This window comes from Molossus molossus, unplaced genomic scaffold, assembly GCF_014108415.1.
Source record: "Molossus molossus isolate mMolMol1 unplaced genomic scaffold, mMolMol1.p scaffold_m16_p_19, whole genome shotgun sequence".
NCBI classification, from domain to species: Eukaryota; Metazoa; Chordata; class Mammalia; order Chiroptera; family Molossidae; genus Molossus; species Molossus molossus.
The window spans coordinates 19,482,759-19,508,698 of record NW_023425354.1 but is presented as its reverse complement, the minus strand read 5'-3'; the positions used below and the strand labels follow the sequence as shown (position 1 = coordinate 19,508,698).

The window sequence follows — 25,940 nt, the reverse complement described above, 5'->3', positions numbered from 1 at the left end:
ATCCTCAGGGAAACGGAGGGAGAAACATGGACCAAGCCTGAGAGGCTCAGGGTTCCTAGACCTAAGAGATCTGGCCCGGGGTCAGGGTTGGGGGGGCGGGCCAGGTTGGCAGGGGAGCCCAGGTGCCCAGGTCCTAGGGGCGGAGCCTAAAGGCCCGGAGGCGGAGCCCCGAATGACAGAGGGCGGGGCTCACGAAAGCCGGTGGGGTCGGGGCGGGGCCGGGCAAGATGTGGTCATTGCGGTTCCCAGACTGGCAGTGCACGGGGCACGGTGACTCACCCAGGCGGCGTCCGCCCGACCCTCCGAGACCGCGCTCTCACCACTTCCGTCTCCCGCAGCTGCTGAGGCCGCGCAGCTACAACCCCACCACGGTGCCCATCTCCCCAACCAATCATATCCCTCGCCTGTGCCCGCCCTGGCCAATCGCCACAGCAAGTCCCGCCCTGCCCCATCACGCAGCCACCGCCCTCACTCTCCACGCCGCTCATTGGTCGAATTGGGCAGACGCCCTCCCAACCTTTAGCCTATCGGGTACCGGAAGACAAGGCTGTACCTGGAGGGAGGAGGTGCGCAGTATTGGCGAAGAGATGCGACCAATGGGAAATCACAGCGCGTCCCTGCGACAGCCAATGGGAGAGCAGTAAAAGGGGAATTGCTGGCTAAGGCTCCAGGGGCCGGAAGTGGGAGAGGCCTGTCGCCTACTGGTAGCGCAATTGAAGGCGGGGCCTTGTAGGGGCACAGGCTTTCCAGCTACTTCCGGTGACAACCTCTGCTTGCGGGTTTTTCTTAAAAACATTTCCCGTTCCACTTCAGTCTATCCGTTTCCCGTTTTGGTTTCGCGGCGATCGTCCCGTCCTAAGGCCAGAAAGGGAGAAAAGACTCCGCAGGCTAAGAGAAGAAGGAGGGCTAAGCCTGAAGCTCCGTCTCTGTCTTCTCCGACTGGCGGCGGGAGGGTTTTCTCTCCTCTGCGTGTTAACGGCTTCCTCCGACTCTCGCTTTTCATCGGCGAACCGGTCCTGCCGTCCTTCGTGACCTGCATGGTTCCGTCAGCCCTGAGTAAAGACCTCTCATCTAGGAAATCTGGATCTGAAACTGCCCCTAGCTAGCTGCCACCTCCTAGTCTGTAAAGGGAGTGGTGAATAGTACTCTCCCGAGGACCAAGCTCTTCGCTTCTCCCTTCCTCTCCCGAGGAGCCAGAGCCGACATCAGGGCCAAGCGTGGCCGCTGGAGGGCGCCGTGGCCTCGGATACCACTAACCCTGACAGAAATGGACAACAGTTGATTCAGATTCTCCACAGATAGCTTGATTTTAGAGTGGTTTAATGCCAGATTCCGGAGCCAAAATGTTTTAACGTGTCTGTTTATAGAACGTGGGTAAATTCCAGGAGAACAGGAACTTTGCCTGGGTCTAGAACTGTCTGCAACCTAGGAGATGTTTAATAAATATTTGTTAAATGCTAAACTCTTCCAAAGCAGTGATTATTCATTCCCAGCACTTACTGTAGTGTTTGGTGATTACAGCGGTTTCAACATTTGTTCAGTGCTCTATCACAGGCTTCCTGGAGTGCAGAGCTCAATTCTGTATATCCCTTTCCCCAAATCAGGGGAAACAGGAAGTCAGGAGGCTGCATGCCTCTAATACCATGTTTTCCTCAGGGAAGATATCAGATCCAAAACTTCCCTAGAACTGAATGTACTGTTTGTTAAAAAAAAAAAAAAAAAAAAAGAAGAAGCAAAGGCCCAAACCCCAGACATTACGAGACAGAATGGATATTGTCAGTAAAAAAGAGAGGCCAGACTGGATTCTAGGCAAGGACTGAACCCTGTCATGGGAGAGGAAATTTTCCCCACTCCCTCTTCCCTACTAGAAACCATAACCAGCACCCTCTTCCAGCAGCCTTTCAAAACTGGATCCAAGGATCTTCTTGGTCTCCAGGAGGTGGTAAAGATACAGACAGCAACACCAGAAGCCACCTATATATTTGTTAAACTTTATTTCCTCTGAGTCTCTGGGAGGCAGCAGGGATGTAAGGCGAAGTGGCAGTAGCTGCAGGGGCCTGAGCAGAGCTGGTGCTGGGAGGGGCCGGCATGGGCAAGATGAAGAGGAGGAGATTTAAATATCCACGACTGACAGCCAGCTAATGGGTCTCCTTCATCTGTCTTTGGATTTTGTGCAGCATCTCCTGCATCCGCCGCAGCTGAAACAGGCACATGCATCAAAATGGGTACTTTCAGAGAGTTGTGTCGTGTTAGGGAAGTGTCCCCACGTTCTAATCCCTTGAGCCAGGGCCTTGGTAGCCCTAGGCTGTGATGGAGAACCACAAATTAGTGAGTAGAACCACTAATTCACCAATCAGCACTCGGATATGCACCAGGGCCAGGGATCTTCCTATTCCCAAACCAAGAGGTACTAAGGTTTATGATCAAACAGGGGACCTCCCAGGCTGTCAACCCCTATCACTGAATACTGCTCTCACCTCCTCATCTTTCTCTCGGATCAGCCTTTCAGTTTCTGGATCTGTCCCTGATGGGACAGCAGGGATGGGGAAGTCGGTACCACTCTCTCGAGTCAGTTTGCTGAGGGAAAGGGGAAAGTGGGGTTGGTAAGGCTGAGGGGACCCCAAAACCTGCTTGGATTGAGGCCAAGGCTTGTGGAAGAAAAAGGGAGGGCTTGGTCTCACCCAAGGCTATGCTTGGGATCCCCCCTGCCAGCCCTGCCCTGGCTTTTGACCATACTTGCGATTCCGTTCTTTCACCACCAGACGGGTCATGCTCTGGATACACTGTGCCCGGTAGTTCTCATAATGTGTCTCCCTTGTCACATCCTTCAAGTCCTGCATGTGCGTACGCACCAGCATTGTCCTCAGCTTCACAAAGTCGCAGTGCCCTGGGTTTTCCACTGCATAGCAAGGCTAGGGGTCAGCCAGGGGCATGGGTAGGGGAGAGTCACTGAGGGCAAGGAAGTACCCCCGGTCACAAACTCAGTGCTTTACCTTCCACAATGCCCCAAGGGTAGAGACGGCCCCTGACTCGTCGCCCTCTGGCCTCTACCACAGTGTTGCTGCCAATTACAGCAAATGGGATGCTTTCCTGGAAGAAGTTTGGGGTGTCTGTCAACACCCCCCCCCATTCTCACCTGTTCATTTCCACCTATGTCTTCATTTTCTCTGCTTCACTCTAGGAAATCAGGGTCCTCTCCCACCCCAAAGAGCCCACCCTCATATAGAATTCTACTTCTTTCTTCTGCCCAGAAGAAACAAGATGGGAAAGGGATGCCCTGGGGTGGCCCCACCTTTAGGGCTTGGTCCTGTAATTTGAAGTCCTCATCCTCATCAGAGTCACAGTCTGGGAACTGGTAGACTTTGATTCCAAAGTGCTCTATCTCCTCCCGGATCTGGCAAACACATGAGGGGCCCACAGTTCTGGAGACCCCGTCCTTTCCAAAAGCCCACCTGCTCCCCTCCCTGCACCAGCTTCCCTCACTTTGCGTTTCTTGCGCTCCACTTCAGGAGGTGTCAGAGTGTCCGCCTTAGCCAAGATAGGCACGATGTTGACCCGCTGATGTAGGGCCCTCATGAATTCAACATCCAATGGCCGGAGCCTGGGGAACAGGAATCTGTGACCACCTGCTTGTGACAGCCCTGCCCCTGGTGCTCTCGGCCTGTTCCCTTAGCAGCACCCCGTGGTGTCAGGAGCCTCAGGCTCGAACCATACCCATGGCCGAAGGGTGAGATGAAGTACAGGCAGCAGTGCACCCTGTTGTCTTGGATATTCTTGCGGTTCAGGCCACTCTCATCTCGGAAATACTGTTCAAACTGCTGGTCGATGTATTCTGCCACAGGCTTCCAGCTGGCACGGACAGACAAGCAGAGAAACTGGGAGTGGGAGCTGCCTAGTGAGCTCTGGCTCTGCAGAGTAGCCCCCGCCCTGAGCAGTGTTTTCAGGACTTTGTTATTCCCTAGCTTACTTCACTACATCTTCAGGAAGGTACCTAACAGGACTGGGGTGCATCTCACATGTCCTGATAGAAAACCAGACTATGTACACAAGCAGAGTTCAAGAAATACTAGTTTGATGAGAGGAAAAGGGCCCAGGTGACCAAACAAAGCAATAAGAATAGCAAGGTGCCTGCAGGTGAACACCAATTGGGGAAAGCCAAGGCAACCCTAATTCAGGTTCATGGTCCAGCCTTGGGGCCTTTGTTCATATGGTTCCACCCTCTCCTCCACCTCTTCAAACCCACGCCATCCTTCAAGTCTATATCCAAGAATCATCTCTTCTATCAAGTCTCCTTTGACTGTACCAATGCACACTGCTCTCCCCTCCCCTTCACCACACAGTGAGACAGATGATGAGTGATAGAGATAGATAGATAGATAGATAGATAGATAGATAGATAGATAGATGACAGATATAAATAGATAGAAAAGCTGAAGTTCTTGAATATAAAGGATTATATATAGAGAGAGTATGTATATAATCTCACTGTGTGGTAAAGAGAAGGGGAGTTTATATGAATTTATATATCTATATCAAAATAGATATAGATATATATTCAAGACCCTCAACTTTCAAGTCCTTTGCTCCTCTGTTATCTAGTTGAATCCTCAGTGATAGGTACCCTGAGAAGGGGACATTCTGAGCATCATCGCTCTCATTTTATACATGAAGAAACTAAATCCAGAGCAGCTAAGAGATGTAATCCAGATCATCTTAGCTAGGAAATTCTCTACCCAGCTGCGTCCCTGGCCTTCTAATTCTCACCTCAGTGCGTTTATCACTACACTGCCTGACCTATTTACTAACTTGTTACCCAACTGACACAACATATTAGAGAACCATTGCTCCCCACTCCCTCACTCACACTGCCACTAGAATGTAAGCCTCACAGGGACAAGGATCATTTATACTTGTTCTGCATCCCTCAAAATGTCCAACACAGGCTGGACACCTAGTATATGCTCAATACATTCCTGCTGGTTAACTAAATGAGTCCATGTGGAGGAGTACAGTAAACTGTGAGGTGCCAGGCAAACACAATACTATTATTATGGACAGGAAGAGGAGCTAAATAGATTGATTGAAGGAGGGGATGATACAGTAGGTGCTGGTTGGAGCTAGAGTTGCAGGGCAAGCCCAGTTTCCTAGACATATTCCTAGAACAGGAAGGATGATGATGACATGGAGGCCACCTCACTCCATCAGGAATATTTGCGGAGACCACAAAACATGTACTAGCCCAGTGCTGTGGCAAGAATATAAGAAATAGCCCTTCTCTCAAGACTTAGACTATAGCCCTGGCCGGTTTGGCTCAGCGGTTGGAGCATTGACCTGTGGACCAGAGAGTCCCGGGTTCGGTTCTGCTAGGGGCACATACCAAAAAAATAATAAAAGACTTAGACTATAAAACTGGAGATGAACCAGTGTGCAGAGCCAAAAGTCACATGTTGTGATGATAAAGCATGTAATGATGGTTCAGAGCACAGAATGGTCTGTAAGGGTCTGATTAGTCTGTGGGGCAATTGTCTAGGGTCAGCTGCATGGGTTTGTGACCTGTGCAGTCGCACAGGGCCCTGCACTCAGAAGGGCCCATACTTGGTTTGATTTTCTGCTGTGGCTATCTAGAAGTTCTTAATAATTGTGAACATGGGGCCCCACATTTTAATTTTGCACTGGTCCTGCAATTATCAACTTAAAATCAATGAGTGTAATGTAAACAGCCCTTTACAGTTTTCAGAGCATCATTCTAGGTGACTTTCAGATCAACCAGGTGAGGTGGTGAGGGCCAGTATTTCTCAGTTGAAGAAACAGGAATGCAGTCATTTGCTCGAGATCATGCAGTTACTAAATGCTGAATCAAGATTTGAACTCTCAGTGTAGCGGTCTTAGAACTACCCTGCCTAACTTCTTCATCAAAAGCACCACCCTTTGTCCTGTCTTTATCATCCATTCTGCTCTTCATCTACTCACTTAGGTCTGACCCTTATGCCTTCAGTTGCTGGGGGGGGGAAGGGCAGGACTGATAGGGGGGGGGAGGTGTAGCAAAGCCCCCCTTTCTTCTGGCAGGTAGCCTAGAGTGGGCCTAGAGTTTAAACAAACTTCCACTTTTTTCCCTTTGCTCTTCTTTCTCTCCTGCCATTTACTCTTCCCTCCATTCACTCTAACCCCTTTAATAACACTTGTTTGTGGCATCTATAATGTTACTGTAAAAGGAAAGGAAAGAGGGAGGGAGGGTGACATTTATTGAGCGCTTACTATATGTCATGCATTGTTCTACATGTTATTGTGTGTGTTTGCTTGTTTGCGGCTCTTTTATCTTGTGTCCTCACCCCCAGTGTAGAATTGTAGATCAGAGTCAGAAGGAACATTAGAGATCATCTATTCCAATCCTTTCCCTCTTATTTTACAGAGACAGCTTCCAGTAAGGAGCAGTGGCATGCTCAAGGTCACAAACCTTTTTCTTCTGAAAATTCAGAATATGGCTGTGCCTGTGTGTGCACCTGGGCACATGTATGGAACAGGTGGCAGGTGAGGAGGCAGCTGGGGTTGTGCTTGGTCAGACATACCACTCTGTGTTGTTGACCGCATCCCCGAAACCTGGTGTGTCCACAATGGTGAGCCGCAGCTTCACGCCCTTCTCTTCTATGTCCACTGCATGCTTAGTGATTTCCACAGTTTGCATGATCCGCTCTGGAGAAGGGGGAAACTGAGGCCAAGGCAAGAGCCAGGACCTGCCCCGTCAGGACAAATCGCCCATCCCAACCAGCTTGCTGCCCAGACTGTCTCATCCACACTACCCCCCTTCCTACCCTGAGGCTGCCTGGGGGCCTGTTCTCTGGGAACCAGCAAGGAACACATTTCCCAACACAGGAAATGCCGGTGGCTGTTGGCTCTGGCCCCAGCCTCTTGCTGCTCTCGGCTCTTTTCTTGGATTCCTGGAATCCTTTGGGGGTCAGAGACTCACTCAAAGGGCAGGATTCTGGTCCCTGCCCTGCCTCGGCACCCAAATCTTTAGGGAGCTGGCTGTTGGGCTGCCAGGCTAGATAGGCCCATAGAGAGATGCTGTCAATCTCTCTAGAAGTCATGGTTTCCTGTTGTGCCGGGGAAGGCCCCGCCCCCCAGTCTCTGGAGTGAGTTTGTTTTCCCAAGTCAGGTCTGCCTGCCTGTCTTCATAACCACCCCACTTTTTCTTACCTTCAGCACTGAGGAGTTTCCGGTCCCTGTAGAGATCAGTGAGGAAGAGGCTATTGACAAGAGTGGATTTTCCCAGGCCAGACTCTCCTGACCGGAGAGAGCACAGAAGTAGAAAATCAGAAGATAAGATCTATAGCCAAGAGGCAACCCGATTAGACCTAGATTTGAAGCTAGTTGGGTTGGGAAGAGACCAACCCAACCATAGCATTTTAGAGCTGGAAGGAAGCAGAGAGAACAGTTGGTCCAGCCTTCTCATTTGAATGAGGTCCAGAGAGGGTAGGACATTGCTCAAGGTCACCCAGAAAAAGGCAAACACAAGAAACCTATTGGTCAAGTGTTCTTTGCACCACTTTACCGCGTGCACAACTTGGGGCACCCATAGCTCCTAGCTATTTTGCAAGAAGGGATAGCCACTTGCTGCTTTCTCCTTCCCTAACCATACCCCCTCCCCACATGCATACCACCCCCACCTGAAACACCCCAGCCCAGCCCAACCCTGCCCCTGCTCTACCTGCCACCATGAGAGTGAAGTCAAAGCCTTTCTTCACGGACTTTCTGTGAACTTGATTGGGGAGGGTCGCAAAGCCCACATACTCCTTGTCATCCTAGTGTTCAGAGAGGCAGGGTGCACGAGGGTGAGAGGTAGGAGGGGCCCAGGACCAGCCTTCTCCCTCCCTCCTCAGCCTTTGCCCAGCCTGAGGAGCAGTGCCAGACTCCACCAGCTGGGCTTCTGCTGCTACTGTCGGTTCTCAGTGCACCTCAGGCTGACACACAGAGCTGGGGCCAACACAGGAAAGAGAAAGCCCCAGCTCGACATGCATGAACATGTGTGCATGCACACACATACACATGTGCACATGCATGAGCACACACTCAGACTCTCTCTGTACTCCCCCCACTGGGTCTTCCTGCACCAGCCCACTGAAAAGTAAGGACAGGACTGGTGGGTTGCTCTACCTCAGAGGAGTCATAGGGATCAAGCTTGCCCCATGGGCTGCGGGGCCGGGCTGAGGGGCTGAGAGGGGCTGAGGCACAGAAGTACTGCTGGCTGTCAGAGGTCTGGGGCCACAAGGGGGTCCTGAACTCCAGGTCATCCTGGCAGAGGTCTGGGGCCTGCGGCCTTGGCTCTGGAACTTGGGGCCTGGACACCCAGGCCTTGGCCTCTGGTTGGTGGCAGCTCTCGTTTCCTGGGAAATCCTTCACGAACTTGTTCAGTTCAGCGTCATCCGTGTCCTCCAGGAAGCGCTTGATCTGGGGGGTGGGGGCAGGGTGGGGTAGGTGGGTAGGTGGCAGGAAGGGAAGAATGAAGGAGGAAGGCAGGAGAAGGTAAGAAGAGAGGAAGCGCTTGTGGTTAGAAGGGAAAGAAACTGCACTAGCAGCCAAGCCAGAGGAAGTGCTCACCATCCCTCCCTCACCTGTTCACACATAGGTCCGAGATGCCAGGCGCGGCCCCAGGGTCCAGGAGCAGGCCTGAGCAGCCCCAAAGCCCGGCAACTGCTCTTGGGAACTAAGTAGCTCTAGTGGATGCCCTCTCTCAACAGGGTGCTTGTTGAGGCTGCCCTTCCTGGGGGTCTGGCCAAGCCCGGGGCCAGGGATTCCCCAAAAGGCCAGAAAGTCAGACTGAATGAGGGGGAGCAGATAGAGGCATCAGAACCGAGAGGAAAATGTGGTTTAGGATTCAAGGAGAGCGCAGAGAATCAGAAGGGGGCAGGGACAGGCGGGCAGGAAGAAGGGGACCAGGGAGCTGCCAGCTATACCTTGAGAACCAGCAGAGGGCTCTATGCTTCCTGCCACCGCAGGTCAGGGAGCTCTAGGACTGATGTGCACACTCTGCAGGGAGTGCTCACTCCTCAGGGCTCACTGCCCAGAGCTCAGTACACTGATCTGACTCCCTCTTTTCCAATGAGCCACACCAGAGCCTGAGCCTGGATCCCAGGGGGAAGGATGAACCTGCCAGCGGATGCTATAGATGGAGAGAGGGCATCTGGGAGGGACCAGGTGATATAGGATGGGAGGACACTCAGCCCTCAGAGCTGCTAACAGCCCCCAACTGTGAGGGACATATAAGGGGAAGCAGCCCTTGGGTGCCCCTTACCCTCTCTGCCTAGAGCTGGGCTTTACCCAGCAATGCCTGAGGAAGTCTGGCCTGAACTGGGAACCACAGGGGTGAATGGTTGGCTCCTTTACAGAGACAGTTCCACCCCATCTCCAGCTAGGAAGAGATGCCAGTCCCCTCACTATCACCCTCAGCTCTAGACCCAAAAGCTTCCTCTTTCCTTTGGGGGACAGTGCCCCTTGTGGGGTGCCTGGCAGTGCTGGCCTCAGCTCTGCCTCACAATAGCCACGTGCTACCCCCAGACAATGGACAAGGGCCGGCTTCAGAGGCTGACTTAACCTCTGGGGATGGCCAAGCCAGTGGGGGCTACCCCAGACCACTGTGGAGTCCCAGCCAGGGTAGGAGAGGGAACATGGCCACCGTCGTCCTGCAGTGCCCATCTTACAAAGGGAAAAACTGAGGGGGGCAGACAGGCACACTGCCAGGTTTATGCCCGGCGGAAGGGATTGAGATGGGCAGCTAGAGGGAAAAGTCCCCTCAGAGTGACTTCCAGGCTGTTGCCTCTCAAGTCCCCATACCTGCTTATAGACAGTCTCTAGGGCTTGCCTGGGTGGGTGGAAAAGAGGTCCTTTAGCCTAAAACTGGAATCAGCATGTCGGGGCTTAGTGACAAGAAGAGGCGTTCTGGAGGCCAGCCTGACCTTACAGGCTTTTCTCGTTCACAGTATTTGTAGGGTCCAGTGGGGTAACCGCACATCCCCATTTATGTTTGTTCTCCAATGATTCATTGTGCCCCTTTCCATTCTCAAAAGTGTCCCAGCTTGGACGATTCACTATATGGCAATAGAGGAGGGATGGGCTGGAGGGCAGCAGGTCTTGTTTTCTGGCAGCTAAAGAGTCTGGGGAATTCCAGGAAATCCTGCCCCCTGTACAACCTCACAGTGGCCCAGCAGTTGGTCTGGGCTTAGGGCTAATGGTGGGAGAGGACTGTGTTCTACCTGGTGTCCCCAGGGGCACTGAGCAGGGAAGGGCGAGGGAAGGTGCTGATGGAGACCCCCACCCCACCCTCTTTCAGTGCAGCCACCAGGAATCCAGCACCATTCTCCCCACCAGCCCTGGCTGCTCCTCAGCATGGAGGGGCCCACAGGGGCCCTGGACAAGGAGTGAGGGCACCAGGGTCCTCATCTCCTGTCTGTCCTTCCCCACTCCCAGCTCTACCAATGACCAAATACCATTTTCTGACTTTAAACCCCAATCCCAGCCACGGCAGAGGGAAGACAGGTCAGGCCCACCCATCTCCCAGGGCAGCACCTTACCCCAGCTTCAGTCCTGTCCTCAGGGACAGAACTGCCTTCACAGCCCATTGAACGGTCCATGTCCCACGCTTCAGACTCCCTGTCGGCAAGCTCTAGGTCTAATTTTATCTCTCAGGCAAAGTTCCTCACACACAGAAACAGCCTGGTCTTGATGCTCTTATTGTAATCCAGCGTCCTGGCTTGCTCCTTTCCCTTTCTATTTGACCCCCCTGTCTCTGTCAGGGGCCAAAAAAGCCTGTGGAATGTCCTTCCCCACCCCCTCCTCCTCCCCTTCCCTTGGCTCCCACCCTCCAAGGACAGCTCAGCTGCAGCAGGATCACTCCAGTTTCTCTGCAGTTCCCTCCTCCTCTGATTGGCTGCTCCATGATGCCTGCCCGCTGCCTACCCTGGTGGGCACAGCACCAGCCTCCCACATTGGTCTGCAGCACAGGTTCTTGATCTACTTGACCTCTCCTGTTAACCCCCAAGGACACCAAGACCAGTCAGAGGGTTGTGAGCTATCCCCAAGATGATGTGGCCCATCGGTACATGGGGCTGGCTACCCAGGACACTCCACTCCCAAAGGATTCCAATCTCTGCCTTTCACCCTAACTTTACGCAGTACTGAAGTAGGGTGGGATGTCCTGTAAACCCCTGGTCATATGTTCTCATGGAAGCGGATCCAGTTTTCTTCCCTTTGTGTTTTTCCAGCAGAGAACCCCACTATCTTCAGAAATCTGCCCCTAGATTTCCCTGCAGAGAGCCCCAGAGGGACTCCTCCCACCCAAGGATCTCATGGGGACCCGTATCACTTCCATCACTTGCAGAGAGTCAGTGGGGGAGCTGCTAGCACTTGGTCTCTGAGGCGCATGAGTTTAGGTCAACAGGAGGCTGGCATCTCAGTGGCTCCAGAGTTGCCAGTTAGGTGGGAGACGAGTTGAGGGGCCTGGCTGGGAGTGTGCACATGGAGCACTTGCCTAGGAGTCAGGAGCCCAGTATTTCTGGTTTGGCCAGAAACACCCTTTGTGATTTTGAAGAGTGTTTTCATTTCAGTGCCTTAACGTGTAATTGTGAATGGCCCTTCCTTGACTCCCAGGAAGGCTAGGGAGAGAAAACGCTCCCAGATGACAGATACCTCATACTGCTTAGAACTTGAGAAGGTCCATCCCAAGTCACAGGATGGTTATTAATGTTGGCCTGTCATTCTTTTTGCATGCAAATTAAAACCCCCTGGGGCTCCTAGGCTGGGGAGCTCTCCCCACTGATCTCCTTTCAAAATCAGACCCTCACAGAGGAGTCTGGCTTGACAGGAACCAGTCAGTCTAAGGACTGGGCTGGCTTGAGGGCAGGAGCCCAAGGCTAAGGTCTCTGGGGGTGGGGGGTGGGGGGGTATCTTTAATTAGAGAGAAACAGGATAGCCTTAGCCAAGTTGAAAGCACTGAGACCTCAGTTGAACTGAACTTAGTGTGTGGCGGAAAAAGCCCCTCTTGGCCTCCTGCTGGGCTTGGCACTGGGGACAATCAGTGCTCCCCAAGGCCTCTATCTCTGGAACAATCCGTCTGTCCATCCCCATGTGGGGAGAAGGATGGAGGCAGAAATAAAGACAGGCACCACTTGGCCTCTTCCAGAAACACCCCATTTGAGGAAAGTCACAGGGTCACCAAGACTTCCTGGCCAAGACTTGGGCCTCAGCCTGGACTCAGCTTGAGAGACAAGAGCCCAAAAGGTTGGCCTTTCCAGAACTAGAAACTTCTGATTCCGCAGGGCCCAGGGAGCTCCTTTCTGGAGACTGCCCACGGCCAACATCCTGCCCTGAAGGCTTGTCACTGATCTCCTCCTGCTGTAAACAGCCTGTGCCTCCCATTGCAGAGGGCAAAGGCTGGGGGCTTCCAGACTGAGAGGAGAAGCTGGCACCCGGCTTGGAGGCTCTAACACCTGGCACAGAGTGTTTGTGGCAGGCTCTGGCAATAATGGCAGGAAAGAGCTGGCCAAACAACAAAACTTCCTACCTGGGCCCTCCAGGGAGTCTGGCTGGGGCTACTGTTTCTCCTCCCACTACAGGCAGGTGGCAGGAATGAGTTTCCCCCACCCCCCACCACTGCAGAGAGACCTGGTTTGGAGGGGGTGGGAGGTTATAGGATGCTGCAGGAAGAAGCTTTCCCATAGTTTCTGTCTCATAGCGGCGAAGGGATATAGCTGATCCCACAGAGTAGATGGTGGGCTTCCCTCTCTCAGGGGTCGCTGGGCAGAGGGCCCTGTGGGGCAGAGGACCCAGGTGCTGCCCCTTGCCAGGCTGTGGGAAGGAGGGCCCAACCATCTCACCATCCCTCTGGGGAGGCAGGCACTGTTTGTGGGCCTCCACCGTGTGTTTTCCAAAGGAAGTTGGGTATGGCCCCTGAGCTTAGGGAAGGTGGATGAGGAGGGGTCACCCAGGTAATAGCTGACCCAAGAAAGGGTGGAGATGCTCATCCCTTGCTCATCGCTGACGCGACCTCCCAAGCACAACATGCACGTATCAGCCGGTGCACCCCAAACCCCAGCATGAAGCCACCCCTTCCTTCAAGAACACGGGCAGCACCCCGGGGGTCGGGGCCCCGCTTTGTAGCTGTTCAGATCAGAAAACAGAAACTTGGGAACGGCGACAGAGCAGTGCTTGCCTGTGTCCACGGCCGGAGACAGCGCCTCCCGCCCGGCACATCCAGGGCTGCGGCGCCGCGGGTCCCCGCGAGCCGCCCGGGAGTGGCAGGCCCTGCGCGCCCTGGCCCTGCCCCGCGCCCCAACCCCACCCACCCCCAGCCCCGGGCCTTACCATGACTGCAGCCCGGGCAGGGCCGGCTGTGCCTGGACAGCGCCAGAGGGACCCGCGGCCGGAGCTGCACGCCGGCCTCGCCGCACCGCCTGCCCCCAGCCCTCCGCCCGGAGTGTGAACCGGCCGGGGGCGGGGCCCGGTAGCAGAGGCGGGGCGAATCAACCTCGAGGCGGCGTCTGCACCTCCGCCGAGTGGGTAGTGGGATTACGGCGCACGCCGGACGGGAGGCGGCCAGCCGCCGCGCGAGCCTTGCAGCCCGCGACCCCCGGAGGCGCATGATGCGGAGAGGAGTTCAGGACAGTATTGCACTGTCACCTAGCTCTTCCTTTCCCAGCCCCTAAAGAGTGGACTCTTGGGGCAGCGCATCGGAGCTTGAGCCAGTCCCCAAAGAAAAGAAAGGGCCCACCTGGCATCCCCAGAGATGCCCTTGGAAGGAAAGAGGGGTTTGCCCCATGAGTTAGAGAGAAACTATTAACTCCCCCCAGAATCCTCATGGTTTTCCGAAGGGAATCTGACTTATGTCCAAGTTACTGATTATCCACACTTCCTAAGGTGGAATGGCAGACATTCTCCACCTCCACCCAAGCTGTGAAGAAGAGACAGGAGGTTCTCTTTGTGCAGGACGTTAGATTAAAGGTTAAAGAGGATTTGCTGCATAAATTATCCAGGGATCATCTGCTGGAAGGGTGGAAGGGAGAGGCTGAGTGGCCTTTCCGGCTGGCCCGAGGAAAGCCGGGAGGGCCTCAGGAGAGGCCAGCCAGGCATGCTGGGCAAGCTGTGGGGTGAGATGCTGTGGGGACAGATGCCCCAGCTGCTTCAGCGGCTCGGAGGGTCAGGAGCAATCAGGGTGAAGAAGATGCTGAGGGGGTGGGGACCTGGGGATTTCCTGAGCTAATACAGGACAGAGCTGGTCAGGCTTGGGTGGAAGTTTCCAGAAGCATGCCCTTCCCTGACTTCCAAGAGCCCTCCCCCATGGCTGGATGACTGGCTTGAATACACTTTGGACAAAACTGCAGCCCATAGGCATGGCCCTCTCTACTGGTAGAAGTGCCAGAGGCCTGCCTACCCTATTTCAGTATGATCTGTGATGCTGTGGTCATGGTTGGGATCAGTTAAAACTCATCAGAGGGAGGGAGGGGAGCCTAGGTGAGTACATGAGATCAGGTTCAGGAAACCAGGGGCTGCTATTGGAGATGGTATAGGGTATTTGGCACAGGTAGGCTGCCAAATGGAAGGGGTGGTTGATGCTTAAAGAAATTAATTCACGCAGAGGAACCTTTCTAGCTAGAAGACCTTGCTTCACCTCTCTGGGCCTCAATTTCCACACCTGAAAATGAGGGGATTAAACTAGGCTAAGAGTCGGCAGCTTGGCTCCAGTGAGAGGATGAGAAAATGTCCTGGAAAAGGCCTGGGGTAGATCAAAAGATCTGAAGCTGTACTCAGGAAAACAAAGACATAAAGGGGTTTCTTTAGAAAGAAACCAAAAGCTGTTGTTAAGTCTGCAGAAGCAGCAGCAGCAGCAGCAGCAGCTGCCATCAGACCCAAATGTCAAACTTGGGCTACTCAAAGCCCCACTATTGGGAACTAGCTGGAGACCACTGGTCCTCATGCACACACTCATAAGGATACTTCTTGGGTGCTGCCACCAACAGTCCACATGACCTGGGCTGGGAGTGCTGGGCCCAGGGTAGAAAGGAAGAGAGGCCCCACCACAAAGCCTTATTTTCGACCATCATAACATCCTCCCTTCCCCCAATCCCAGCTGCAGTCCAAGTGTGGACATAGACACAACTCAGAAGGCTGCACGGCTAGTTCATCCTCAGCTGCGGCTGGAATCCCAGCTCTGTGCTGGCACCTGCCACCCAGGCCCCAGAGAGCCCTGTGTGTCCTGAGGCACATTGGAGCCAACTTGCTTTGAAGGAAGTGAAGCCCGAAGAGAGACCTGGGACCATGGAACTCATCTCTAAGCAAGAATCTGAGGTCTTGATGGTCCATCTCTGTAGTCACTGTACCAGAGGCCCGGCATAAGGCATGCAGGTAAAATAAGAGCTGAAGACAGACGAGCCAGTGCACATGCACAAACCCCACATGTTAACCCCACAGCATTCAGGGATCTCTGAAAGAACTTGGTCTGGGCATAAGTCCCCATGCCAGCTTTGACAGTTATTGCAACTGCCTGAAAGTCCCTATTCCTCCCTGGGCCTCTGTTTCCCCCATTGAAAGAGAAGACTAGACTCCCTCCAACTTCAGCTCCCACATTGTGTGTTAATACAGGTAGAATCTGACACCTGGTCAGAAGCAGGACTAAGATAGGCTTCCCTGGTGTGAGTTACTGACCACTCAGCTCTCTTCTCCACCTCCAGCCATCGGGTGGCCTGGCCAATCTTGCCTCAGTACCCCTTGACTCTTGCAGCTCTGGTTCTCCCTTGAAATCCAACATCCCATCAGGTGGTGATGTCCTTGCCTAGAGCACAATTTCCCAGGCCCTGCTGGGGTCATGTATTCAGAGGTCTGTGGAGTGGACACTTAGCTTGGCACAGAGGGTGACTTTTCTGGGAAACTCAGACCAGCAACCACGGCTCCAGCCTGCTAACCTGGGCTCCTTCTGCACAGGTCAGACCAACATGGCCTTCTCCCCTGAATCTTTCCTGCCCACCCATCAGTGAAGGTTATATAGCACAGAGCTAAATAAGATTGTTACACTTGGGCCAAGCTAGGGCCCAGGTTCAAAGCCACTTTTGCCTCTCATTAGCAGAGTTTCCTTTACATAGTACACGAACTAATTGCATGTCCCCTCCCCCAGAGGTGATGAGTCATGGATGACATAGTCAGAGAGCCCTGGCGGGGCCAAAAGGCTATCATTGGGTTGTGTCTTTCAAGGAAACCTTAGCCAGTCTGTCCAGCAAGGTCTGTGCAAAGGCAAGAAACCAAAATAACCGAAGCCCTATTCCTCCCCCAACTGCCCCCTCAGTGTCCCATGATCCTGGGGCGGGTGTGAGCAATGGGGGGGCAAGGCCAGGAAGCACTGAGGTTCCGGCACCTGCTCTGAATAGCTGTAGTTCTGGAGCTAGCTGGCAGGATACTAGAAGCCAGCCGAGGGCCCTTCCAACAGCCTCTCTACATCAGGGCAGAGCACAGGAGGGAGCTCAGAGAACGCACTTACATTCCTCCCAATGCCACTGCCCACTGGAGGCTGGCGCTCCTCAAGGAACCCCTGACCTCCCAGCCTTTGCTTGAATACCTCCTGTAGCCAAAAACTCACTCTCAAAACTGTCCTTCCATATGTGGGCAGTGAGCTACCAAGGTCATTATACTGAGCTGAAATGAGTCTCCCTCTTACCTTTACCCTCCAAGGGCCTCCATGCTAGAAGCTTTGCTCACTCATTTCACTGGATTCTGTTTTGTCCTTTGATGTCCACACCCTTTCAAGTGACCAATCTGTATACTTTTCTCTCCCAAATTAACCACAAGCTCTTCAAAGACAGGAAAAGTGTCTTCTACTTTAACCTCTATTTACTGCAATTCAGTGGACGTGTGATGTGATATGTGCCTGGGAGAGTGACCAGGCCTCTGCCCCCAGGAGATGTCTGATCAATATGCATTGACTAAAAGGATTCACTGATTAGTTTTCCATTCTGATTTTGGAGCACAGACAAGCCTTGAGGCTCTGGGCTTCTTTGACCCATAACCTGCCTTTCATTCTGGCTGCTTATCAGCTCACAACCAACTCCCAGCTTCAGAGATCACACACAGAGACCTAGATGTTACCCCCACTAAAACCTTTCCCATCACCATTCTTGATCTCTAAAGGTGCTGCTGAAATATTGGGAAGTTATTTTCCAGGAAGATACAGCTACAGAAGAACGGTTTCTCCACTGCATCTGATTCCCTGAGGCAGGATGCTCCCCCAAAGTGCTCCCAACTTTGATGAGCCAGCTCTGAGCCTCTGTTTCTTCACAAAATAGGGAGAGAAAAGTTCACCTCATACGGGTGCTATGAAGGTCCACTAAGGTAACACATTTAGGATGGAATAATCACTAAAAGGAGTGGTAGCTATTATCTCAAGCTAACAAGAAAATTGTCGATACTGAAGCAGCAACTGTCAGCTGTGGCCATTTCGAGGTCCTTTCCTCCCAAGGACCAGGCATGTGCACGTGTGTGCAATGATGGGAGAAGAGCCTCAGACTAAAGTGACAGGAGTGACCATGCTGCCACCAACTGTGGAGTCACTTCTCCAGGTAGCCACCACTCCATTTTTAGAAAACAGGTCTTGGTTTCAGATTCACTGAGCTGAACTCCCCAAAACAGCCTCCATGGAGACTCCTTCAAGCCAGATGACTTTGCCTGTGGTGGGTGTGCCAAGGAAATGACTTTGGCTGGCCCACTGTTCCCACCTACAGTGTCAGGGCCCGAGCTTCTCCCAGGAACTGCCTCACATTCTGTCCCCCTCCTCCAGGCCTCCGTTCAGCCCCCAGGGTGCAGCTGTCTGTGCTTCTGCCTTCATGGCAGCTGGGACAAAGGCAGCTGAGCAGAAAAGGGTGAAGGGACATGGTCACTTCTGCCACTCAGGACAGCCTTCCTCTGCCTGAGCAGCTGTCAGGGTGACTTCTGTGTTGTAGATTTGCTTCCTTTCCCAAGTATGCACTCTGTGCTCAGAAACCAAGCTCCCTAATCTAGTTCCCCGTTTCTCCTCTTACCTAAAAGATGAACAAACAAAAATATACACCATTTCAAACGCCATGAAACTACTCTGACAGAAAGACATATGTTGGAGCTGGGTTCCAGGCAGAGAAGTGAGTAGCTTCTGGAAATGCACCAGAAAGTCCAAAATGGATGTGGCAGATTCTTCCCTATGTGGGACCTTCCTGGGCAGAACAGAAAACAAAAGGATTCTAGCCTCAGTTCTGCCATCAGGCCTGAGAAGGAAGCATAGCATTTTTCCACCCCCGTTTTATAGGTAGAGGTAGCAGGTCTCGGGTGAAGGCAGGACATTATCCTTGTGCCCTGTGCTTCCAGACCCCACCGCAGCCTGTCCTAGGGTGACCAGTTGCCTTGGTTTGCCCAGGACTAAGGGAGCTCTCAGGACACAGCACTTTCCATGCTAGAACCAGGAAAGTCCTAGGCAAACCCTGATGAGTTGGTCAACTTAATCTGTCCCCAAAATAGCAAGTCTGGGCCAGAGATCACCAGCCCCCCATCCTGCTCTGGACTTGAACAAGGTACCATCTGATAGGAAAAGAAGCTGTGTAGTGAGAGTCAAGCTGCTATGAAAAGCCTCCTGAGATGCCCTGTCCCATTTCCAGCACCTCTGCTTCATTCTTTCAACAACTCCCTTTCCTCTCAACCACAGGCCTCTGTACAAAGCAAGAGAAAACAAGAGATGGGAGAGATGGTTCCAGGGTTCCTTTCTGACAGCCCATGTCCTAGGATCCTGTTAACATCCCCATGAAACAGAGCCTCTCTGCATTCCTCCTAGGCTCTGGAGCTTTCTTTGTTGGGAAGTCTACATGAGCAAATCATCCCCGTGCCTCAGGAGCCAACAGGAAGCTGGCTATACCATTTCCCAGGGGCCAAATGACATGTCACCCTAAAGACACTGAAGTCTGCCTTAGGTATCACTGAGATGGCCTCCTCTAGTTCCTGGCCTGCTTTCCAGAGTTGGTTTCTTGCATAATTTATAGATATAGCAGGGGGTAAACCACCTTGTCTACTGACAGCCTGAAAAGTCACATCCAAGAGCAGTAGGTTGGATGGCTTGAGGACATGGAATCTTGGGGCCGGGGCAGCCCCATCCCATCATGGGCATTGCGACCCCTCTCATCAAGATCTATTTTATTCCATAGAATCCCCCAGGGCTGTGTGAGAAAACAGTTCCCGCTGACCCCATGGGGCCTTCCTGTTGAGCTTTGGCTAGTTATGATATCAAAAACAAAAACAAAAAACAAAACTATCAGGAATGTGTCCCTCCATCCAGCATCACCTCCTCTGCGAAGACTCCAGCCCCTAATGTCCCAATCCAAGGATGAGAAGCATCTGTCCACCCCACTCCTTAGACAGAAGGGCCTTGGGGAGCTTGGGAGAAGACTGACACAGAGAGACGGGCTAAACTGTGCTCCATCTCCAGCTTCAGACCCAGAAGGGCTGTAAAGCTCATGCTGCCGTCTGCAAGCCAGGCGCCGTGGCTGGGCCACCAGAGACTTCCTGGCTGGGAATGGGACCTGGAACAGACTCTACAGCCAACCATTCCCAGATCAGAGAAACCAGAGGCCTTGGACACCAGCACTGCAGTCTCCATCCTGGGACCACCTACGGCCCCGCAGCCTGGGGGCAAGTTGGCAAAGGCTAGGCTCTCTTGCTTTGTGAGGACAGTCCCTGGCCCACCTCCATGCCATGACACTTCCAGAGAGTCAGGAAGACCGGTAGGCCCAGCTGCCCGTGAGTCTTCTCTTCCCAGCTCCTGGGGAGCAGCTCCACTACTGAACAGGGCTGGAGAGCTGCAATTACCCAGACAGGATAAGAGCTATTTTGGGAAGGAGCTGTCCTGCTGCCAAGGCGTTTGACTTCCTAAACTAAAACAAGATGGGGCAGAATAGGGAGGAACTTGCTCAGTCAAAAACATTATATCCTGAAGTAGGGGAAATACCCCTTTGCAAAGGTACAGATTTGCATCAAGGGGTGAGCAAGGGGTAGCTTGTTAAGATACCCTGGCTTTGGGAAGGAGGGGGTAACCTGACCCCATCAAATTCCTGGCTCACTCCCTCTCTCCTAAGACCATCCAAGAGCACCTATTAAGTCTGTTGCATTTAATTGGACATTTGAGCACAGACTATTTCATATTGTTCTTTCCTGTCCATGTCTTATCTCTCCATCCAGACGGTAAGTTCCTCAAGGCCAAAGAATGTGTGTGCTATGAGGCTTCAATGCTTTCCCCAGTAGTGGCATCTGAGTAAAAATTGTTTGTGGAGGAAAGGGAGAGAAGAAGGAAGGAAGGAAGGAAGAGAGAGAAAAAGGGAGGAAGAACAGGGTTTACTGTCTTGCACTGAGATAATCTCTAAAAGTAGCTGCTCCCACCCACAGCTGAGCTCAGGGAACAGGGCTGGATAAGAAGCCATGGCAGAGGGGGTGGCAGCCGCATTTCTGGCACCTCCTCTGCAGCTGTCTCGTTATCTGAGCTCAGGCTGTCCTGCCCCTCCCTCATACTTGTTTTTTATCTGTAGTCAACTGTTCATCCTGGGCTAGCCCATGAATGAGACCCGTTAGAGGCCATGCTAGGTTTGGGGGAAGAAAGAGAGATGGCATGAGACAGAATGGAGGCAGGAAGATCTTGGACTATCCTATCAAACATGGGCCAAGGGGAACTAAAATACTTATGAGAACAATGCACTATGAAATCAGGACACTGCCAAATTCAGGACACAGGGCTGCTGAGAGCAGAGTTCACCTTGTGGCTTTCCATGTTGAGGACTCAAATAGTGTGTAACCCAGAAAAGTGTCCCCTTTCTGGAGTGCCCTAGGCTGGAGAGGGGAGAGCCAAGTGGGGACCAATCCAACCCATGGCCTCCCAGACAGCCTTCCCACAGAGCACTTGGCAGGATTCATCATTTGCCAAAAGGTCTCTATTCTTTCTCTCCAGGGTTGCAACTAGCTCATACAGCACCTTCGTGTAAACTCCCCTCTGGGGAGATGCAGCTCCGTAGGAGCACGACTTGGCAAGTGGAACACAGGCTAGATTCCAGCCCCTGCTTGCTTTCTCTGCCAGGTGTCCTTGTGCAGTGAACAACCTGCCCAACAACAGGGAGCAACTCTGTCTCCCTCCACACCTGCTTTCATCAGAGGGTAAGATGGGCTTGGATAGGGGGGAGCACAGGAAGGCCAGCAGGAACTTCTCAGGGACATTCTTACCTCCTCATCTGTCATAATGGAGAAGTAGAGGCCAGGCATTCCCAGTGGGCAGCAAATGGAAATCAGAGAGTGCCAACAGGAGGGGGAAAAGAGAATTTTACTAAGGATGTGCAGTGGATGTGGGCATAACCTGGCCCAAATCCCATCCTAGTGCAAGTGGCCCAAATAACAGCTAGCGTTTACTGAGTGCTCACCATTGCCAGGCCCCATAGCATGCTAAGTGTTTTACATGTAATAGTATGACTAGTCCTCACAAGAACCCTAAAAGGAAGCCATTGTTCCCAGTAACAGATGGGGAAAACTAATGATTAGAGAGGTAAAATACTTGCCCAATGTCATAGTTAGAAAATAGTGGACACAGGGCTCAAATGCAATAATATAACTCCAGAATCCATACTCTACTAAACCTCTATTTTATCGAGCTTTGCTCTCTCTGAGGGGCACGGCTGCCCTTTTCTGCTGAGGGCTCGTGCTGGTTGGGATCAGACTGCATTCCCAGGTCTCTCTTCCCCAGAAACTTCCTCATCCAGAGCCCCGGCCTCCCTCATGCTAATGGGGATGGAGCATATTTTGGACCATATAAGGACTGGTCCTTCCCTTCCCTCCAACAAGAGAAGTCAAGATACAAGGGGAGTCAGGGGGTCACAGGCCCTGAAGACACTTCTCTTAAGGACTTCAAAGTTGGCTGCAGGACCCACTGATGCCTCAAGGCAGAAGCCCAGACATCCCTGGAGACCCTGCTGGGCAGCAGCCAATAAGGACCTCCCAGGCCCTGGAACAGGGGTGTGAGGAGGGTTCTGAGGAACCAGAGACACACACGAGGAGACCCCTCAACATGAATGAGTGTGGGGTCAGCCCCGAGTAAGACTGTGAGGCAGGTCATTTGTTTTAGTGGGGTTTGTTTGTTTATCACATGATAGGTAGGATCAGCGAGCTGAAAGACCATGGGCTTCAATTGTAAGGAGACTCTTGAAAATGAAAAAGGTTCCAAGTCCCAAAGGAAGAACAAATGGTGGAATGTTAGGAAAGATAAAAAGTTCCTCTGCTCCTTCAAGTCAAAACCCCAGTATGCACTGTGTCCTAATAGACCTAGCTCTGTACATACATCAAGGCTACCCTCCTACCTGCCCTCCTGCCCCCACCCCAAAGCCCCACAATGGATCCACAGGAGGGAAAAGCACAGACCTTTCAGCCACCAGATGACACGATTGTACATTTCCTCAGAGACATCTGAAAGTAACAGAGATTGGTGCTTTTATTTTTTCTCTCTGGGATGCACACTCCCTTACCCATGCTACTTAACATCTCCCTTTCTAGCTCCACATTTCTCTGCCCAAAGGTGCCCCCAGCCTTTGATCCTCTCCAAGAAGCTCCTCCAGTCTAGGACTAAATGTCACATTCCCGCTCTTCCTCTACCTTTTCCTCCACCCTCTGTGCCACTGTTAATGCCTTTCTCCTCTTGGAAGTCTTAGGTCCTAGCTCATCTATGTCCTACCTCCTCCACTTTGTTTCCAGAATATTTACCTGAGGACCTTATTCTCTTTACTAGCCATTAGCAGCCCTCATCTCAGCTCAGTTCTTCATGTCCACTCTCGGGAAGCAGCTTCCCCACCTGCAAACCACCCTCTACTACCTTCCATTGAAAGGTTAAGCAGCGTTGCCTGGAAGAGTCAATGCCTGACGTCGACCCAAGCATCATCATCGATGTCATTAGCTTGGAGCTCAGAGAAGCTGGCGGGGAAGGAATGGAGCAATGGGCTCAAGGATGGGTCTAGCTTTGGCACTGGCAGGAGAGCAGCTCTGAGGCCCAGAATGAAGAGGGGGCCTTCCCTGCCCACGTCCCACCTCACTAAATTGGGGTTGCACCTGGGCAGTCTGCTTCTTCACATACCCAAGAAGAAAGCACTAAACCTTTGAATGGATTGTTTGGAGGTGCACTTGGGAACCTGTGGCACTTCCTTCAACGGTGCCCAGCATGGAGGCTCCTTGGGTGATTGTAGTGGTGGTGGTGGTGTTGCTGGTGGTGGTGGTGGTGATGGACTTGCCCTCTCTCTCTGAAACATCAGATCCTCACAGAAAGGGCTTGAGTTCATTTCAAAAAAGGACAATGAATAGTCTACAGGAGGGGGGGATTTAGGCTCAGAATCAGGTGTTGTTGTCCGGCTTTGAGGCACTTCAACTTCAGTATTGAGTAAGGCCCACCATGAGCACTCAGGCCCATACCTAGGTAAGGACCGAGGAGGTAAGGGCCGAGGGGTCAGTTCCACTTTTGCATGAACAGGGGTGTTTGGGGAGGGTTCTGGATACTTGAGTTTGGGTCCTGGGGGTATGGAGATACTTTCTGAGGGTTTTTGGGTGCGATGCTTATAGACAGGCTCAGAAGAGTTAAACATGAAAGATTTGCGGGGGCTCTCAAAAACTGCTCGAGATGTCACACGCTGAGTTGACTGTGCTGGCTGTACTTCTGCGTTGATGGTGACTCTGCGGCCAACCTCGTCTCCTCGCACTGGGGGCTTTGTGTTGGCCTCCACTTCTGATGACGCTAAAACTTTGGAAGAGGGCTTGGCTTCGGTGTAGGTAGAATGCTTGCGGATAGACTCAGGATCTGTATGCATAGAAACTCGTTGTCTACCATCCAAATCTTTAAGGATAGAAAGTTTGAAGGATGATTCCACATTCTTGTTCTTAGGCAAGGCCTTGGGTTCTGCATTAATTGTGCTGTGATGACCTGTTTCAGACTCTTGGCCGGGGGTCCTTCTCTGGGCTGTTCGAGAGTCTGCATAGATGCGGATGCTGGCGTGTTCTGGGCTAGAGGGTCTCCTTGGAGATCTGATATCAGCAGCAGTCACACTCTTTCGGGTGGGGTCAGTTTGCACCCCTTCATCCTTTGGGGAAACCAAAGTCCTACGGGGAACTCTGACCCCTTGTGGGAACTGGACCTTGGAGGGTGGGTCTTCTTCTTGTAACATTTGTGTATTATCCTTCTGGTCTACAAAACTCAACCGGTAAGAGGATTTGGCTTCTGGGATTGAGTAACGATTGTCACGCCCTGATTTGCTCTCACCCTTTCTTCGTGTTGATTCCTCTCTGGGGGGACTACTACTCCGCCGCATCTGAACAGCATAAGGAGATGGTATCTGCGTTTGCTGGATCTTTCGCTGAAGAGAGGAATGGCGGTATGTATCTGATTTTGATCGGTTTTCGGTTCCTCTAGGGATGGCTGCTCCAGAGAAGCTGGGTCCTGATTGGGGGTAGCTAACGTGAGCATAGTCTAATGATGAAGGGGGAATGACGGAATGCCCAGCTTCTGACCTTTGATGGATAGGAGGGCTCATGGAGGCTGCAGCAGTTCGCTGGATTGAGGCACCAATGGACCCATGTCCCCGCTGAGGGGCTGTGCTAGCAATCTCAGCCCCTTTCTGTGCTGAAACCGTTACCCTGGACCCAGTTTTATTTGTCTTGACCATTTGATAGATGTTGCTTTTCTGGGTGGAACCCATATTTTACCGGCTGGCTTGTATTCAGGATCCTAATTAAGCCTGAATATTTACCCTCGGTTTTAAAAGCTGTTCTTGCACTCCCACAAAAGTGGCTGTTGTTCTAAGAGTGTCTCAAATAGTTCCCTTAGCTACCTGCCTGGTGATGTCATAAAGGAAGGAGCTTTCTATTAAACATCCTGGCATAGAGCCACAATTCTTCAGAGAATCTCAAGCAGTAACTGCAAGGAAATTGGATTTGTCTTTGGAGTTGACACCAGCAAGTCTTTGGCTAAGTTCTTAGCAAAACTGGGATTTCCTGGTGTATAGGGAAGGCTCTATACCCTCCCTTATTCTCCCCAGATTCCATGAATTCTCAGATACTCATCCAGAGAAGGAATCAGCTTGAATATGCTACTAAGGCAAGGCTATTCAAATCAATCACTCTGCGTTAGCCCCACTTAAGATAAAGTGCAAGGTCCAAACTGTCCCAGTTTGGTTTGGAACTGTACTGTATACAAGTCAAAAATAGAGTCCAACCTTTTCCAGGTTTTGCAGGTGGTTTGATTGACCCTGGAGTAAAAATCCAGGGTCATAAATTCTCACATTTTTGGCTCAGGAGTAAAGGTAGGATTGCAGAAGGGATTTGGAGTTAGTTATTGGTTTCAATCATACGTGACTACTTGTGTACCTTGGACAAACTTACTTGGTTTACCTGAGTGTTGGTTTCTTCATCTGGAAACCACTGTCTTATAGGTGTGTCACATAATAAATGCTAATGTCCTTTCTCATGATCCTCTTTTCTTAGCTCTCCTAATCAGCTGGACTATGGCTCTTTTTTTATTTAAAGAGTGACTTTCCAACTTGAATGTTCATTTTGGATAAGGGAAACACTGTCATCTTTCTCTCCCTTTCACATGCTTCTATGTCTCTCTTTCAGACACAGACCCTACCACATCCAACATTTATTTCCCTAATGACTCTGAAGGGTCATTACAGTTATTGCATTGTCAAATTCATTGTTTCTGGATCTTTAAAGTCAGCATTGATTACAGACAAAGTTGAAACAAAAACCACATGTTTTCAGGTAGCAGGGATCTCAATAGATTGAAAAACTTTAAGCTACTGATACAAGTCTTTAGAATGTAAAACACTCAGCTAGTCATTATATCTTTTTATTAATAGAAAAGGATATATATATATTTGTAA

The 25,940-nt window shown here is 51.9% G+C and overlaps 1 protein-coding gene across 5 annotated transcripts; it reads right to left on the bottom strand.

Annotated features, from left to right (window-relative positions):
- Positions 1–1,963: 1,963 nt before the first annotated feature.
- SEPTIN4 (septin 4) lies at positions 1,964–24,722 on the bottom strand. 5 transcript variants are annotated; one of them, XM_036268733.1, is made up of 14 exons: positions 23,147–24,722; positions 22,441–22,485; positions 21,256–21,263; positions 8,152–8,445; positions 7,706–7,799; positions 7,195–7,281; positions 6,567–6,690; positions 3,715–3,849; positions 3,484–3,601; positions 3,293–3,394; positions 2,994–3,090; positions 2,737–2,899; positions 2,478–2,577; positions 1,964–2,198 (listed from the first exon to the last, which is right to left on the bottom strand). In XM_036268733.1, exons 1-14 carry the CDS (start codon positions 24,720–24,722, stop codon positions 2,139–2,141), a joined length of 3,003 nt encoding a protein of 1,000 aa, XP_036124626.1. In that variant the 3' UTR covers positions 1,964–2,138. The 5 variants fall into 5 exon arrangements, with proteins under 5 accessions (XP_036124626.1, XP_036124627.1, XP_036124628.1 ...); XM_036268734.1 differs by lacking the exons at positions 21,256–21,263; positions 22,441–22,485; positions 23,147–24,722 and adding an exon at positions 10,566–11,032 and having other exon boundaries at positions 1,969–2,198; XM_036268735.1 differs by lacking the exons at positions 21,256–21,263; positions 22,441–22,485; positions 23,147–24,722 and adding an exon at positions 13,354–13,439 and having other exon boundaries at positions 1,970–2,198.
- Positions 24,723–25,940: the final 1,218 nt, after the last annotated feature.

What these genes read in the sequence shown, in the direction of transcription:
- SEPTIN4 (XM_036268733.1), bottom strand. Translation starts at nt 24,722, where the DNA reads ATGGTCAAGACAAATAAAACTGGGTCCAGGGTAACGGTTTCAGCACAG. An exon ending in GTTTAGTGCTTTCTTCTTGG is followed by an intron (nt 22,486 to 23,146) that starts GTATGTGAAGAA and finishes TGTTACTTTCAG; the next exon opens with ATGTCTCTGAGGAAATGTAC. An exon ending in TGGAGCGCAAGAAACGCAAA is followed by an intron (nt 3,395 to 3,483) that starts GTGAGGGAAGCT and finishes TGTGTTTGCCAG; the next exon opens with ATCCGGGAGGAGATAGAGCA.